Source organism: Sminthopsis crassicaudata, chromosome 4 (assembly GCF_048593235.1).
Source record: "Sminthopsis crassicaudata isolate SCR6 chromosome 4, ASM4859323v1, whole genome shotgun sequence".
NCBI lineage: Eukaryota > Metazoa > Chordata > Mammalia > Dasyuromorphia > Dasyuridae > Sminthopsis > Sminthopsis crassicaudata.
In genome coordinates, this window is record NC_133620.1 from 364,711,431 (window position 1) to 364,728,958 (window position 17,528).

General features: G+C 38.0%; 1 protein-coding gene across 1 annotated transcript; it reads right to left on the bottom strand.

The window, feature by feature from the left end:
• Window positions 1-13,003: 13,003 nt before the first annotated feature.
• Window positions 13,004-17,069, bottom strand: MRPS23 (mitochondrial ribosomal protein S23). The gene is made up of 5 exons (XM_074261867.1): window positions 16,691-17,069; window positions 15,483-15,653; window positions 14,027-14,104; window positions 13,642-13,768; window positions 13,004-13,308 (listed from the first exon to the last, which is right to left on the bottom strand). Exons 1-5 carry the CDS (start codon window positions 16,732-16,734, stop codon window positions 13,285-13,287), a joined length of 444 nt encoding a protein of 147 aa, XP_074117968.1. The 5' UTR covers window positions 16,735-17,069; the 3' UTR covers window positions 13,004-13,284.
• Between the last annotated feature and the right edge of the window lie 459 nt (window positions 17,070-17,528).

Sequence of the window (17,528 nt, forward strand, 5' to 3'; positions counted from 1 at the left end):
ATGTACGGATAATTTTTCAATATTGACCCTTGCATAGCCTTGTGTTTCAGATTTCCACCTCCTTCCTCCCATACCCTCCCCTAGATGGCAAGCAACCCAATAAATATTGTACATGTTAAAATATATGTTAAATCCAATATGTGTAACATATTTATACAATTCTCTTGCTGCACAAGAAAAAAATCAGGTCAAAAAGGAAAGGATGAGTAAGAAAACAAAATGCAAGTGACATCAACAAAAAAAAAAGTGAGAATGTTATCTTGTGATTCACACTCAATTCCCACAATCCTCTCTCTGGGAGTAGATGGCTCTCTTCATCACAAGATCATTGGAACTGGCATCAGTCATATAATTGTTGGAAAGAGCCACGTCTATCAGAATTGATCATCGTATAATATTGATGTTGCTGTGTACAGTGATCTCCTGATTCTTTCACTTCATATCAGTTCTTGTAAATCTCTCCAGGCCTCTCTAAAAGCATCCTGCTGATAGTTTCTTACAGAACAATAATATTCCATAACATTCATTTACTACAATTTATTCAGCCATTCTCCAACTGATGGCCATCCACTCAGTTTCCAGTTTCTTACCACTACAAAAAGGGCTGCCACAAACATTTTTGTACATGTCAATCCCTTTCCCTCCTTTAAGATCTCTTTGGAATAAAAGCCCAGTATAAACACTGCTAGTCAAACGGTATGCACAGTTTTCCAATCCCAATTTTCTACCTCTTGCTCTAAGAACAATAATCAAAATAATATTATTATTGTTTTGGAAATAATGTGACAATCTACTGCCAATGGCTCCAATCACTGAGCCCATGATTCCTTAAACCAAAACTCTCTTCCATGGACCTTTTTTTCCCTTTGTGCACTGCCCTACTGGAATATAAGCTTTCTTGAAGACAGGGATAGTCTAGCTTTTGTATCTGAATCTCCATTGTTTAGTAAAGTACTTTATACATAGCAGGTACTTAATTTTTTTCATTCGTTCAAAGCCAGCTTCCCCAACATGTGACTTATTACACTATTAATATATTAATGTTCTAGGTCTCAGCTGTGCACTGCTCTTACCACCAAAAAGCAGCTATTTGTAAATCCCTTAGGTAAGCAAGAAAACTAGAAGTTAAGGGTCTTGAATCAAATCGATTAAATGACTTCATATCAAATATCAGGGCATTACAGATCTTAATTTTCTGTTTTAAAAATGGAAACTCCACTAATCACATTGGTTGGCAATGAGATTATCTCCAAGCCTTGAGTCCCTTATCTTTAACTCAAGAACAACAATATCTGTAGTAGTATTAACCTCACAACTTGTAAGGCTAAAATGAGATAAAGTACATAAAACCCTTTGCAAATATTGAAGTGCTATATGAATGTCAGGGGGATAATGATAGTGGTGGTGATGGTGCCATTATCACCATCATTACTGTTAACTAGTCTTGAATTCCTCATATAATAGGACCACAGACAGGCCCTGACATCTTACCATGTGTCTGGTTTTACCCCTAGATGACTGGAAGCCTTTAGAATCTGTCTCTGTTACCACCAAAAATGAAAGATTTGGCAGTGCAGAGAGATGGTTCCTGGTGGGTAGCCAGGCATGAGAAATGGGATGACTTAGAGAAGGTCCTTTAGGAACTAGGAGGCTGTGACTCCTGCTGAGGTGATGGAAAAGGGCCATTGCATCTCAGTTGGTGGAAGGAAAGAGAAGCTGGGTGATAAAGCTCAAAGCCGCTTGGCTTCCTTTTTAATATTCAAGAGATGACCTCAAGCATCTTCGGCTTTCAAGCTGAGAGCACTGGGAGGGGATCTGAAGAACAACTGGTGCATCCTTTTGAAAAAGTCTTAGATTCAATTGCAGGAGCAGAACACTAAACTTTTCCACTCATCTACCCTTATCCTGCCATTCTTCCCATGATTTCACAGTCCTCAGATATCTGGGCCAATTCTGCAATGACGTCAATCACCCCATGGCATACTTGGCTCTTGTTATTGTTAGGAGGGGCCTACCTTCCTACTCCCTCCTGCTCAGGGCAAAGAATAAAAGGCCACCCAGAAGGCACATAATTTACATGGAACACTTAAAAGATTTCACATGGAACGCTTGAAGTGGAGGAATTGAGATGGAAGAGGAAGTAGAATGAATTCTCTTGGACCTTCAGATTCCTGCCTCTAGCAGGGCCCCCTCTCTATCCTCACTCTCAACCCAGTTCCATCTGTAGAGTTTCACTAAAACTAGAATCATGGGCATAAAGTTGGAGGAGTTCTTTAGAAGTCATATAGACCAAATTGCTCTTTTATAAATGAGGAAATTTAGATCCAGAGAAGCTGATTTGTCTAGAGTAATAGAAGTAGTCATCATCAGAGGTGGGATTTGAACCCAGGTCTCTTGATTCTAGAGACAATTCTTTCCATTATACCACAATGCCTTTCAGTTTCTCTTTTTCCTCTTCCTCTTCTTCCTTCTGTTCCTTCTCCCTCCTCCTCCTTATTTTTTTTCCTTCTTTCTCCTTTTCTTCTCCCTCCCACCAGCAGACAAAGCTAAAAGGACTTCCCTCTGAATTTCATATGGAGCATATTCAAAGCAACATCCATTAAAAGAATCCAGCCTTGAAGATGGAACAAGGCAGCTGCTGTCCCCATTTGAGGCCTTCCAAACAATGTCTTGGGGGTAGAGTCTTGAGAGTGGCCACATCTGTGTTTTATGGAAAAGGGGAAAAAGAAATCATGAATGGTAACAGTAAGTCATATTTCCATAGAGCTTTTAAGTTTCCAAAGTACCTTCCTCACAAATACCCCGAGAAATAGGTAGGAAAAGTATGATTATCCCCTTTTCACAGATGAGGAAATTGAGGCCCAAAGTATTAAAGAGTGTAGGTGGGTTGCTGACTAATTAGATGTAAAAGGAAAAATCCCTTTCATTTACTCTGTCCTTCTTTATCCTTCCCCAAGCCTGCCCTGGGCAGCGAGGTGGCAGAGGGAGTGTGCATAGCTTTGATTCAGGAAGACTCATCTTCCTAAATTCAAATCTGGTCTCAGACACTTAATAGCTGTGTGATCTTGGGCAAGTCACTTAACCCTTCCTACCTCAGTTTCCTGAACTATAAAATGAACTGGAAAAGGAAATGGCAGAGAAAATTCCAAATGGGGTCATGAAAAGTGGGGTATGTGTGGAAAACAACTGAACAACAAGTCTATCCTAGTGTTGAACTCTTGTTTTGCCCTTTTCCAACAAGTGACCAGGTTAGTCACACATATAAGAATGAGAAAGAGTAACCTGGATCTGTTTCCAAGGGTTGGGCACATTACTATTCCCTGTCCTGCCCTTCAAAAAGGACACACTGTCAGTGACTTCACAGGCCCTTACACAGAGGTTTCATTGTCCCCTGTCCCACCCCATCCCACTCCCAATTCCGCCCCAGGTCCTCTGCTCCCTAATTTTTAGCCAAAACATGATCGTATAAGGGCACACCCCAACCTCGGCAGATCTGGAATTCTGTGAAGCGTTGGGGCAGCAGAATGGGTTACAGCAGACCAGTATGAGGACACAGTGCCATCTTGTGGTCTATGCAGGTGCCCATGCCCACAGTCTCTGGCCATGACATTTGCAAATAAATCTATACCTCATCATTACCCATCATCACAACCTGATGTTTGCTTGGGGGGGATGTACCATACCAAGGGACACACACACACACACACACACACACACACACACACACTGATTTGGGGCTGATGATCCTAAATGCCACAATGACTATTAAACAATGTCCTGCCTATGCCCAAACAGTAGGGAAGCAGGGATTGATTGTCTCTTTTTTTTTCATCTTAAGCTCTAGCCCAAAATAAAGCAGCTGTTGAAGCCCCTGACCTTTCTCTAGCTGTTAGAAGGGAAATGCTGGATAAATAATAGATAGCCCACTGCCGGGCTATACTTCCAACCATCTTTTAATTAAAATAGCTGAGCAACCAGAAGGTCATAGGGACTGGTGTTTGAGATAGAAGTCCAGGACAGACATTACCCAAGTAGAAATCCAGCCTGGAAAATAGGGTAACCCAACCCTCCAACCCTATCAGCAGACCAATCAGACAGTATTGTGAGTGAGCTTTTTTGTATTCTTGGTGCAGAAAAAATACTTGACTTCCTGTCTTTTGGTGACAGACAACCTCTACCCCTAGAGTCTAATGCAGGAGGAACTGCTTGTCTAACCACAAAATTCCAGGGCAGGGACTGCCTCAACTCTGAGCTTCATCAATCAGGAGTGCACTTGCCACTTAAGCGAGTTCCTTGACAGTGAGACGAACCAATTTCTTTTCCAAGAGGCTGTGTCCTTCCTTGGTTAACCAAGATGACCTTCGACCAAGCAGCTCACTGATCCTGCACTCTGTTTAGGCATTGGAGGTCTCATCAGCTATTGGCCAGAAGTTTAACCCTTCTTATGGACCCCAACAGACTCAGTCTGGTATACTCTACAGAAACAAAATTTAACTCAGGAATGGAGCAAAAAGTAGCATTATTTCCCAACAGTCCACCTGATCATGCCTCTGATTCCCTTATTGTCTAGGAGAGGCACAGTGCCAACTTTTCCCACTATCAGTACCAGACAGTCATCTACCTGAACTTATGGGTTGTCAACAAAACTGTCAACTCACTTCCAAATCTAGTCTGCCACTGCTGAAGGCTGAGGAGGATATATGAGACAGGAAAACTATAGCCTACCATATTTTGGTATCCAGACAACAGAGACAGGCTGCTGTGATATCTGTAATGAAAATCCGGCTCCCATCCAAATGAAATGGGAAGAGGGAAAGGAAAACTTTTAGGAGAGGAAAACAGCTGATGGAGAGTTGAAGAATTTGAGTCTTTTTTTTTTTTTTTGGTTTGTTTTTTGTTTTAATGACAAGCTGTCAGTGGACGAGAGAGAGAAAAGGTCATTATTGTGCATAATTCAGGAAACTTTTAGGGACATGAATTGATCATGATTACTAATGCCAATATTAGAGAACTTGGCATTAATCAGAACATAATTTTTTTAATTATTTGATTTTCTAGAACCTTCATTCAAAGACCAAATCAGAATAACGAGAAAAATCTGTATAATGACCTAGTGTATTAGGGACCAACTTCTCTTCCACATGGAAGACATTAGATTTTTATCTTCTTCATTGGCTCACCTTCCTCTTTCTGCCCTTTAATTGTGGATAAAACCCAAGACTCAGTCTTCTACTTTTCTTTCTCTTCATACTCAGATGAAGTATGAAAAAAAAAATCAACCATTCTTATAATTAAGCAATTAGCTCTTGGCTAGTGATTCATGATTTTTATTTATTAATCAAAAGAGGGAATAAATGTAAAATACCTTAAAAACCTTTAAGCATTCAGTATTACCATTATCATCTTTGGCTTTTCCTATTGCTTCAGTGGAGTATTTCTAAATATTTACTAAATACTCTTAAGTGAGTGTTTGGAAGAGATTTTAATGGGGGTGGGATTAACTATATTGTAATTTTAACATTCTTTTTTTTTTTTAATTCCAAATTATCTCCCTCTTTCCAGCCCTTCCTCTATCAACTGAGAAGACAAGAAATGTCATACCTATAATAAATGGGAAGTCATGGAAAATATTTCCATATTAGCCATACTGGGAACAGTGGGGGGGAGAAAGGAAAAATAAAGTGAAAGCCAATATGTTTCAATCTGCATTCGAAGTTCATCAGTTCTCTCACTGGAAGTAAGTGAAGCAATTAAGTTGGCATGGAACTGTTACACTGTCCAGGTTTCATAGATGCAACAATGAGGTCAGCACAATGGTCTGTAGACCTTGAGTTTGTGGTCAGTCTAATACCACTCCCCACCCATACTTTCCTTCATAAGTCCTTTGAAGTCATCTTGGATCATTGTATTGATCAGAATAGCTATTGACCATCATTACAAATTGTTGTTTTTGTGTACAACATTCTATTGGTTCTACTGACATCACTTTGCATCAGTTAATATGTCTTTCCAGGTTTTTCTGAAGCCATTCCCCTCAACATTTCTTATACCACAATAATATTCCATTACAATCCTATACCACAATTTATTCAGCCATTTCCCAACTGATGGACATTCTCTTAGTTTCCAGTTCCTTGCTATCACAAAAAGAATTCATATAAATATTTCTGTTCATATGTGTCCTTTTCCTTTTTGTTTGATCTCCTTGAGATATAGCCCTAGTAGTCATAGGGTCAAAGGGTATGCATTTTTATAGTCCTTTGGGCATATCTCCAATTTGTTGTCTAGAATAAGACCAACTCAATTCCACCAATAGTGCATTAGTATACCTAATTTTTCCCATATTCCCCTCCAGTATTTGTCATTTTTCTTTTTCTGTCATATAAGTTATTATGATTAATGTGAGGTGTTTCCTCAAAGTTGTTGAAATTTGCATTTCTCTACTTATTCATGATTTAGAGCATTTTTCATATAATTATTAATAGCTTTGCTTTATTCTTCTGAAAATTATCTATATTCCTTTACTATTGATTGGGTAATGGCTCTTATTTCTTTTTACAATTTTGGCTCAGTTCCATATATATTTTGAAAATGAGGCTTTTAACTTGCTAATTGGTTTTATTTATGCAAAATCTTTTTCATTTAATGTCCTCAAATTTATGTTTTACCTTCCATGATCCTATCTCATTTATTTACAAGCTCTTTCTTTATCCATAGAACTCACAGGAGTTTCCATGTTCTCCTAATTGCCCTTTATGTATAATTCATATACTCATTTTAACATCTTCTACACAAAGCCTTTCCTGATTTCCCCATCCCACAACTAGTGCCCTAGCTGCCTAACTGCTTTAGGTCTAACTACCTTGTATTTATTTTGGATTTAGTCTGCATTACTTATCTATGTTTGAGTTTTCTCATCCAATAGAATGTAAGCTTCTAGGGAGTAGGGATTGTTTAATTTTTTTTTCTGCTTATATCCCCAGCTCCTAGTGCAGTTCTGAACACATAATGGTACTTAATAAATTATTATTCATTGATTCAATGAATTAAAAGCATGACTCACACAAACAGCAATGGAGAAATGCAAGGTGATCACAAATAGTGGTTGGTTGTTTTTTGTTCTTGAAAAAGACCAACATGACATTACTATGTTGAATCACATAAAAATGTGTCTGATTATGGCTGATCAAACTCTATGAGCTCAAAGTGCTCTAACACAGGTCGAGAACAAATTGTCCCTATGAACATTTGGGGTAGATTCTCTAACTACATATCTCACTTTTCTTCTGAGCTAATTCAATTCTGTTTTACTCATAAAGCACAGTACCTTCTCTGAGGGCACACCATGCTGGTTGGTCCTATGCCAGTGACTTCCATATCATGCAATCAATTCTAATAGAGACCCTGAGAATATCCTTGCATTACCTTTTCACCAACTTGTGAGTCCAGTGTTAAGTTCCTCATTAGTCTTTTTGGTGAGTGTACATTTGGCATTCAAACAATGTGGCCAGCCCAATAGAGTTGTGTTCTCTGCAATAGACTTTGAATGCTTGACAGCTTAGTTCAAAAAAAGCTCTTAATGTCTAGTATCTTTTTCTGCCACATTTTCAGAATCTTCCTGAGACAATACAAATGGAAGCAATTAAGTTGGCATGGAACTGTTACACTGTCCAGGTTTCATAGATGCAACAATGAGGTCAGCACAATGGTCTGTAGACCTTGAGTTTGTGGTCAGTCTAATACCACTCCCCACCCATACTTTCCTTCAGAGCCTCCCAAACACTGAAAACACAAGTATTAGATCAGCCAGCACCACATCATTCATATGAGGAACCATTAGTTCAAGTGGAGTTTTGAATGATGTGGATAAGTTCAATATTGGCAATATTCTTTCCAGAAATGTCCACATTGATAACATGCATTGCCGAGATCACAAAGAGCCTATAATATGTTAGGACGTGTTAGAAATAGTCTTCCTGTCTCCAGGCCTAGTATTTTATCTATCTAAAAGGAGGTAGGTTAGTTTTATGTCATGAAATCATGAAATCTTCTTGCTCCACTAATATTCATTCAATCTCAAGAAAACTAGGAAGAGTTTCTTCTTGTGAAGATCCAAGAGGGCACAGATGAATTGTACAGGATGTAGAGGGATGAATGGACTGCAATCAGGATTATTGGAAGGAATCTTCTTGATGAGATCACAGATTCATTAAAGTACTAAAGACAAATGTTAGTATTATTGCATAATCAACAAATCCAAAGCAAAATCCATTCATTCTCTCGTTAAGAACTAATTTGCACACAGTAGTCACCTTCAGGTTCCCAATAACCCAAAGTCATAATTTTGAAATCACTTCATTCCCCTTTATTCTCATCTAAATCCTACTATTCCTTCAAGTAGCACGTCTGTTCTCCATTTCCACTGCTGGCACTTTAGTTCATGTTTTCATATGACACCTAGATTGCAACAACAGCTTCCTATCTAGCCTCTCTAACTAGTTTTTCTCCCTTCAGTGCATTCTTTATATCACTGCCAGATTAATCTTCTTAAAAAAAAAAAAAAAAAAAAAAAACTTTCAATGGCTTTCTATTTTTTTCACCAACTCTCAACTAATCTACCTGGATCTAAAGGTCTCCATCATCCAGCCCAACTTGGATGTCAAAAAGTAGTAATAGAGTCTTAGAATTCCACCATGTAGTTAAATCACTCCACCTCTGGGACTAAGTTTCCTGTTCTGTAAAGTGAGGATTTCAAACTAATGATCTTTACTATCCCTTCCAACCCTAAATCCTAGCCTAATATTCCAAACTTTCTTCTAACTATTGACAGTAGTAAAGGGTACTTTTCTCTACTCTTAAGGTAATTTAATTTCCACATACATCTTACAAATTCCCAACTCCAAGTTTCTGCTTAGTATCTTCTCGTTTGGCAGGCCTCCCTTCTCTCTTATGTGCACAGTACTCCAGTATTCACCATCCTTCAAAACTCAGTTCAAGCCTAACGTCCACTATGAAGCCTTTCTCAGTTATCTTTGTCCTCTCTGATCTTTCTCCCCTCTAAAATGTTTTAGTATGTCCTACATGGCATACTGCTCAGAAAGCCAACCTCAGAAAGGGACCCAAATGTGCAAAAATGTTTGTGTCAGCCCTCTTTGTAGACCTTGGCAAGAAACTGGAAACTGAATGGATGCCCATCAATTGGAGAATGGCTGAATAAGTTGTGGTATATGAATATTATGGAATATTATTGTTCTGTAAGAAATGACCAGCAGGATGATTTCAGAAAGGCCTGGAGAGACTTACATGAACTGATGCTGAGTGAAATGAGCACGACCAGGAGATCATCATACATGGCAACAACAAGACTATACAACAATCAATTCTGAGGGACGTGGCTCTCTTCAACAATAAGATATTTCAAATCAGTTCCACTTGTGGAGTGATGAAAAGAGTTATCTACACCCAGAAAGAGAACCATGGGAACAGAGTGTGGAACACAACATAGCATTCTCACTCTCTCTGTTGTTATTTGCTTGCATTTTGTTTTCTTTCTCAGTTTTCTTTTCCTTCCTTCTTGATCTAATTTTTCTTGTGCAGCAAGATAATTGTATAAATATGTATACATATATTGGATTTAACATATATTTCATATGAACATGTATTGGACTACCTGCCAGCTAGGGGAGGGAATGGGAGAAAGGAGGGGAAAATTTGGAACAAAAGGTGATACAAGGGCCAATGTTGGAAAAATTATCCATGCATATGCTTGGAGATATATATATTATATATATATATAAAATAAAAAACTTTATTAAAAAATTAAAAATAAAAAAGGGAAGCAATAAACTGGGAGTGGGGGGGGGGATTTACATTCAAAAAAGAAAGCCAACCTCAAAATCAGAAGGACATATAGATAAGTCCTGTCTCTGACAAATGTTGTCTATACAACCACACACAAAGCATTTCTCAATGCTGAGGGCAAACCCTTAAGACTTTTTAAGTTGTAGAGAAGGTGCCAATCTGGATTGGGAGGAGTGTCTTCTCACAGACCCTCCAAATTTGACCATCCTCCTTGCCCTCTTCTGCCATCCTTGCAAATTTTCTAGGTGAGATCAAGGGTCAGATGTTTCAATTTGCCTTTGTTATTAGTCATTTGAAGCACTCTGAATTATTAAGCTTTCTAATCTTAAATAGTTTCCAATTCATTTGAAATTTTGGTCTCATATCTATTTGTGTTAATTTCCTATTTACCTCGGACACCAGATCTTTAAGATATTTGTGAAGGAAAAAATTTCAATCAACAATTTTATCGTTGATGCAATAAAATCATTTTAATTTTGTATAATTTATTTTGTCTTCTGTAGGAAGCTTTCTCTTGTTACCTTCCATCTATTCTGTAAATATATATATTTTTATGTATATGTATTTTTGCATATATACATATAGGTATATGTTATATAAGTAGGGTACCTATTTATGTACATGTTGTCTCCTCCATTAGAATGTAAATTCCCCAATGAATTGAAAGCAAAGTAGATGAGCATCAATTGAGAAATAGCTACATAAATTGTAATAAATTATTGTACTGCAATTGTACTAAGAAATGATAACTATGTATACAGAGAAGAAAAGATATTTACACAATCTGATACAAAATGAACAAAGAAAATAATATATACAAATGACTAAAATAATGTAAACAGAACCCCAAAGCAATCAAAAGGAATATTCCAAATGACAGAACAAGCTGGGCTCCAAATATTTGACACCTTTACCCCACCTCTTTGTCGAAGTGGAAGATTCACGGATGTGGTACTTGCTTATACTTCTGGACTCTTTCCACATATTAATCAGCTTTGCTAATTTGCTTATTCAAAAAGACTGCTATATGGGTGGATGGAAGAGTGGGAAGAGGAAGAAGAAATTCTCATAGAAATTCAATTTTAAAAATTTAATGAAAGTTCCTGCAGGACAAAAACGTTTTGTTTTGTTTTATCACCCATACTTATACCCAGAACATATCAAACATTCAATACTTATTTACTATTTGGTCTCTTCTATCCTTTTTTTTCCCTATTGACCATAGTGGTTAATTACTCCCATTCATTTTCTATTTTTTAATGATATGCTTTTTATAATTAAGTCAAATCTCCATTTGGATCTTATATACTTATTAAAACCTTTCTTTCTTTCTTTCTTTCTTTATTTATTTTTGAACAAATTGTTTTCTAACTTTCCTATTTATCAAATAGAGAATCCTGAAGTTATGTTCTTGGACTTATCAAATACTATTGTATTTCTCCATCTCCAGAAGGCACTCTCTCTGTGTCCTGGTTCCCTTCAAGATTCAGCTCAAAGTAGACCTTCTGCAGGCCTTTCTCCTGTCTCCTTTCTGGGATTCCCTTTTGCATGGTATGTCTTATACAGTTGTTTGAATGTTGACTCCCCCATAGACTACGAGTTCTCTAAGTGCAGGAACCATGTTTATGCCCTTCTTTGTATCATTAGTGTTCAGTATAGCGCCTTGCGCAGAATAAGCATTTGATATGTTCTTATTGATGATGAGTTCCATTGTCATTGATTCTTGCATATCGAGTCTCTCCCGTTGATCTACTTTCCCAAATTTCCCAAATACGTTGATCTATGTAATTCTGATGATCACCTTTATATTTGACCTTTTACACTTCAGTATCTTTCATGGTGTATACCAGAGTGTTAAAGCCTTGATATATACTCAATATCAGATTTTGTCCAAATTAGCTGTACACTAAATGTATACTGAATTTCCCAGGTAACTGCACTTTTAATTTTGCCTTGGCAGCATAACTATAGGCCAACATTTTTTTTCTTTCCAAAATTTCATTGCAGATGGTGGGAATGGTTTTCAGGGTCAGCCTCTTCCCTATATTTGAAGTTTCCTCACCAAAGAACTACCAGCCTATTTTATCAACATGCAACAATGGAAAATTTTACAAAAGAAACGTTGCATCTCAGAAAAAGTGTACTTTATCATTAGTTCTGATTTGATTTTTCCTTCAGACTATGAATCCCCTGAGTGGAAGGATTCTCTTTTACATTCTTATTAATTTCCTTCTGCATTTGGCTTGGCATTAGTACTTTTATAGCATTATTACAATATGTCACTATTTACTGAAGAAAATAAATTCACTCCCCTCACCCCCCAACACTTGAGTGCTAACAAGAAAAGTTTCATGTTGATGAAATTTAAATTTTGAAAGACTTTTGAAAGGATGAGGGATATTTTTATTTGTTCCTGAATTTCATTATAAGATAACAAAGGCAATTACTGTAAGTTCGAAATAACATTCCATTTGCTTTTAAGTGGTGTGGGAAACAGATGAGGAGGTTCAAGAACTACATTTATAAACATATTTCTTGGACTAAAGTTTCGCAGTCAAAGGTCACATCCTTAGCACAATTAAAAAAAGCTATATCTTGGGTGGAATGCTTCCTTTTTTAGTGGGAGTTTGTGTGTATGCTATAAGCAATTTTGTCCCTTTCTCTCTGCCTGGACTGCTTCCAAGAACACTATTTAAATTCAACCTTTGAATAGTCTTTCTCAAACCCCCTTTCATAGAACAGGAACCGTATTTACAGCCTTCAGTTCCAATCAACCATGCCTTCAGCTCCCTGGCTGTCACTTTACAAAGCAGGTCAGCCTGGTCTTCCACAAAGAAGGCTGATGGCTCTATAGCAACAAATATAGCAGGCATCATTTGGGGAGAGTAATAAATCTACCCCAGGAACACACTGAATTCATGTGAAAAATTAATTGACAGATTATAAATTGAGGGAGAGTTGGAAAGAGCAAAATGCATCCTATCTATAAACAGTAAAATCCAATCAAGCATGTCAGGGAAAAAAATTCCATTTAAAAATCCTGTGTGAACCTATATATTAGGATTTTATCAGATTATTGACAGCTTCATACTGAACCTGTTTATAGTTAAGCAGTATAACAAAATAAAATTTCACATAACTCTTTGCTGGGTTATAGGCTTTAATGAAAATCCCAAAAGAGAATTGAACATACAAAATTCAAATGTAAACATTCAGAAGTATTACCCCAGTTCAGCCATGAAAAAATATTCAACATTAATCTATTGTGAATGGTTGTTAAGAGATCAGGCTTTGATGACATAGAAAAGTCTAATTCAATAGCGAAGAAAGATTTTTCAGCTTCTCTTCAGCAAACTCCAAAGGCTGGTCATATGGGGCTATGCCAGTTTTCCTCCAATACAGTTCTGATCTGAAGTTTTTGTTTCAGGTTTCTGACTTCCTTAAATCCTAAAGAGACAGATTACCAACAATATTGACATTTTTACCCACATTAATGAGGTAGGGGTTTATAAAAAAGCTGCCTTGAATATGTAGACAACACAGCAAAACTTTGGTATTTAATATTACATTCCAGCTCCAGTTGAGGACTCTTATCTTTCAAACAATATTCAAAACAATAATACTCCAATACATCCTTTGGAGTTCATTCTAATAGCATTTGACCTGTTTTAAAAGTGAAACCAGGAATGGGGGAAAAAACAGAGGTATAGGAGATAAGAGGTCTACATCTTCTCTTAGTGCCCTGACAAGGGACTGACAAGCTCAATATGGGATACTTACAGTCGCTCCTTCTCCTTTCCGTCTTAAAATAACACCTTCTGCCAATAAAGCCTTTCCTGTTTCCACAAAGAGCTTATCTTCATCTGTTTCTCCCTTTTTCTGTAGTTCAATATACTTCTCCACAAATCTGAAAATTCAAGCAGTCCCCTCTCAGATATGTACCTTTTCAGGTTTTCTGTGCCGGGAAATAATTATTTCTTTGCCGGGAAATAATTATTTCTTTGCTAAGCTAAAGAACACTAAGCACATTTATTAAATATCCCCATATTAAATATCCCAATCTCTCCTTCCCTTAAGTAAAATTCATACAAATAAGCTCACCACACTACCAAATGACTTAGTATTAAATGTGAACCAATACCCATTACCCATATAAGTTTCTTACCTTTGACAGGAAGATTTAAAGTTTGGGTTGAAAAGATCAAAAGTTTTGGGACCAGATCCATAAACTGAATAGTATTTTCTAGAAAATAAAAACAAGCATTACATCTCCAATTAAAAATCCAAGTCAATAACTGATATACAAGGAGGAATAATCAGTCAACTTCTGAGAAGTGTATAACACAAAATACCCCACTCTGTAGTTCCTTATGTTATGCTAGCAATTTGCTTCTCTTGGTGTTCAGCTATGGGACAGAGCACTTTGAAAATGCAAAGGTACTACATAATTACAAGATATTATGATGTTAATTTTATTAACTACAATTTCAATAAAAATCAGGAGCTAAAAGGGACAATCTGCAATACTCCCTTAAAACATTACCTGCTTCTTTGTCTTCCGGGAAATTAATAGGCAAAAACTCCTTACTTTATAAAAGAACCACAGAGGATCTTAGTGAAAATTGCTTCTCCTCCAGCATCTAGCAGTGTTCAGTACACATTAACTAGTTAAAATGTATTTTATATTATTGTATTAAAAAATTAGTACAATGGAACCAGCAGAATGCTGAAGAGCCAAGTAGTTAAAAGCTTAAATAATCAAACTGAATTTCTCTAATTTCTATAATGTTCTCAAAATAGGGATGGAATATTCTAATTTTTCTAACTCACAGAAATGAAAACAGATGAGATTTTATATAATATATATATGTATACACACACACAGAGACAAGTACATACATATATATAGGTCTTCTCAGTGGAAGAAATACAACATATAAAATCAAAATAAGAGAATTTATTTATCATTGTCTCACAGGTGAAAGAAACGGAGTATGAATGAAATATCCACAATGGTTTCACTAAGGCAAAACTTCAATAGTGCTTCTGAGAAAAAGGAGTTATATGGATCCAAGGAATTTTCCAAAACAATAAACTTTGAAGGAGGAAAAGTTTTTCATTAAGCTGCCAATAAAACATTCCTTACAGAGTTGTGATGAGAAAAGTGAATATAGTTACAGTAAAGGTCTTTAAATCAGTCCCAGAAGTTGTTTCAGGAAGTTGCTGATAGTTACCCAATTGGACAGGAGATTTCAAGAAAATTTAGGCCTAGTCTCCAAAATTAACATCCCAACTGCCCCATTTGTCCACTCATATGGCCAAAGGGCCATATGTTCTTTTGCAGATGTGTCTTGAAACTTTAGTTAAAATTTTTAATGGAGGTATACCTTAGTTAATTCTTTACCAATTGCTTGATTCTAGATCTTCCATTTTAGGCCTTCTTTTTTATACAGAAAAAAAAAAAAATTTCCTAGTCTGAGACTGGACCAGCTTATTTTCATTAGAATTCCCTATCAAGCTCCAATTTCTATCTACAATTTCTTGAATGGTTTCATCAAGTACTAACTTAACTGCTCCCTTCTGAGCTTTCCTTTCCCTGGGTGAATAGTGCAATCACTCACGCTCTGATCCGATCTTCCTGGTATAGGACCTCAGGTACCAATTCTTTGACTTTTCCATAGCGTTGGCGGGACCTCCGGAATACAGGCTCCTTCAGTGGTGGAAAGGCCTCATATACATCAAACCACAGGGGCTTCTCCTTCACCACTCCAGCTCGCATCAGGTCCCGAATCCTTAAGAAAAAGAACAAACCAGCTTGCCCAAAAAGTGGATTCTGCAAAAGATCCCAGGGGCTATGCTGCAAAAAGCAATAGCCATCCATCCCATCCCAAATAGCTAAGCAGCCATGGGCTCACTTCAGGTCCACAGTTCAGGGAACCAACCCCTTCATCTCCCTATAAGAAGTGAAAGAAACATCTTTCAGAATTATAAGATTTAGAAAGGAACTTTAGAGTCAATCAATCCACCATTTATTAAGCATGCCAAGTACATGCCAAATGCTTGGAATACAAGAAAGGAAAAAACAGTTCCTTCCCATGACAAGTATGGAAATATGTTTAAAAAGACTGCACATGTTTAACCTATATCAGAGTGCTGTCCTGAGGAGGGGAAAAGGGAGAAAAATTTAGGATATAAAGCTTTACAAAAATGAATGTTGAAAACAATCTTTATGTGTATCTGAAAAAATAAAATACTACTGGAAAAAAATGAAAATAAATCCTTGTTGAAAATGAAGAGATCACCTAGGGATCATAAAGCTGGAAAAGCTCTAAAAGATCATCTAACCTAAGGATTCCTAATTTGGGATCCTTGGAAATGGCAAAGGGTGTGTGAACTCGGATGGGGGGGGGGGGGGGAAATGATGTGTGTGTGTGTATGTTCTCCAACCAATAACTTAAATAAAAGGTTAATAATTTGATCTAGTACACACACACACACACACACACACACGATTTGACGACCAAGCCAAATTTGAAGCCAAATATTCTACTTCTTTCCACTGTACCACAATGCCTTTCGGCCACTTGCTCATTATACAGAGAGGGAAACTGAGGGCAGGAAGAAGAAACGACTTGGGCAAGTTCACGTGCACAGACTGGCTGTTGACTGGACACGTAGGGCCCTCGGCTCCAAGAAGAAAAATATTACCATCACAGAAGGGTGCCCGCAGATCCCGGCCCAGGAAGGGCCAGAGAGTGTCCAACCACCCACCACCCGCCCCAAGCCTGGCCCCCTCAAACTGAACCCTGCGTGCTCTCCGCGCACACACCGGGTGAAGACAGTGCCGATGGTCTCCAGCCGGCTTCCAGCCATAGCGACCCCCTAAGGAAGAGCCCCTAATCAGCTCCCGCGGCCAAGGGAAGGTAACTAGGCTGAAGCGGAGAACCGGAAACGGAAATAGAACGGAGGGTCCAGAGGTTACACAGATCCCAACTGGTCTCGACTCTTTGCTAGGGAGAGGGAAGGGCGATCCGAGTATGCCGCGGAGTACGTTGCCAAGCCAAAGTAAAAGATGGCCGAGTCCACCAGAGAAACGGGAGTGGGTCGTCCTCGCTCAGGCAGAAGCACTCGATACCAGAACCATCAAAGGCTAGGGCCAGGCAGGCTGGACTAGAGAACGACCTTAGCCGATCTCTCTCGTTTCCCATGTAGGCATTGGGCAAAGTTTTCAAGACTTCATTTCCCAGAAAGCTCAAGAAGGATCCTCATTGGGAGAAACTATTCGGACTTCATTTCCCAGGAGGCCCCAGAGCGAGCGACTAAAGACTCTAATTGGTGGAGAGGCACATGGGAGGTGGGAGATTTAAAAAGCCGGGCGGTTCTGATTTGAGAATAACTAAAGCAGTTGTGTTACGTCTATGGAATAGGAAAGCCGATGGTAAAGAATTTAGAGAAGTATGGGACTCTGATGATGCAACTTAAAGTTTGCAGGGACAGGAAGACCAAAGACACAATGATAGCAACAATGTAAATGGGGAAAAGATTGAACAGAGCACTCATTCTGCGGCATGGTTCTGTGGGATCCATGTGGGGCCAAAGCTAGTCCTCCCTTTTACAGAGGAGGAGTCCAAGGTCTGGGGAGGGTGAAACTTCTTCTCTTAGTCTGA

Bases quoted from the DNA above. Each gene is read 5' to 3' on its own strand.
- MRPS23 (XM_074261867.1), bottom strand. From the start codon at position 16,734: ATGGCTGGAAGCCGGCTGGAGACCATCGGCACTGTCTTCACCCG. The intron at 15,654-16,690 runs GTGTGTGCGCGG...CTTTTTCTTAAG, and splicing joins ATCGGCACTGTCTTCACCCG to GATTCGGGACCTGATGCGAG. The intron at 13,309-13,641 runs GTAAGTATCCCA...CTGTCTCTTTAG, and splicing joins GGAAAGGAGAAGGAGCGACT to GATTTAAGGAAGTCAGAAAC.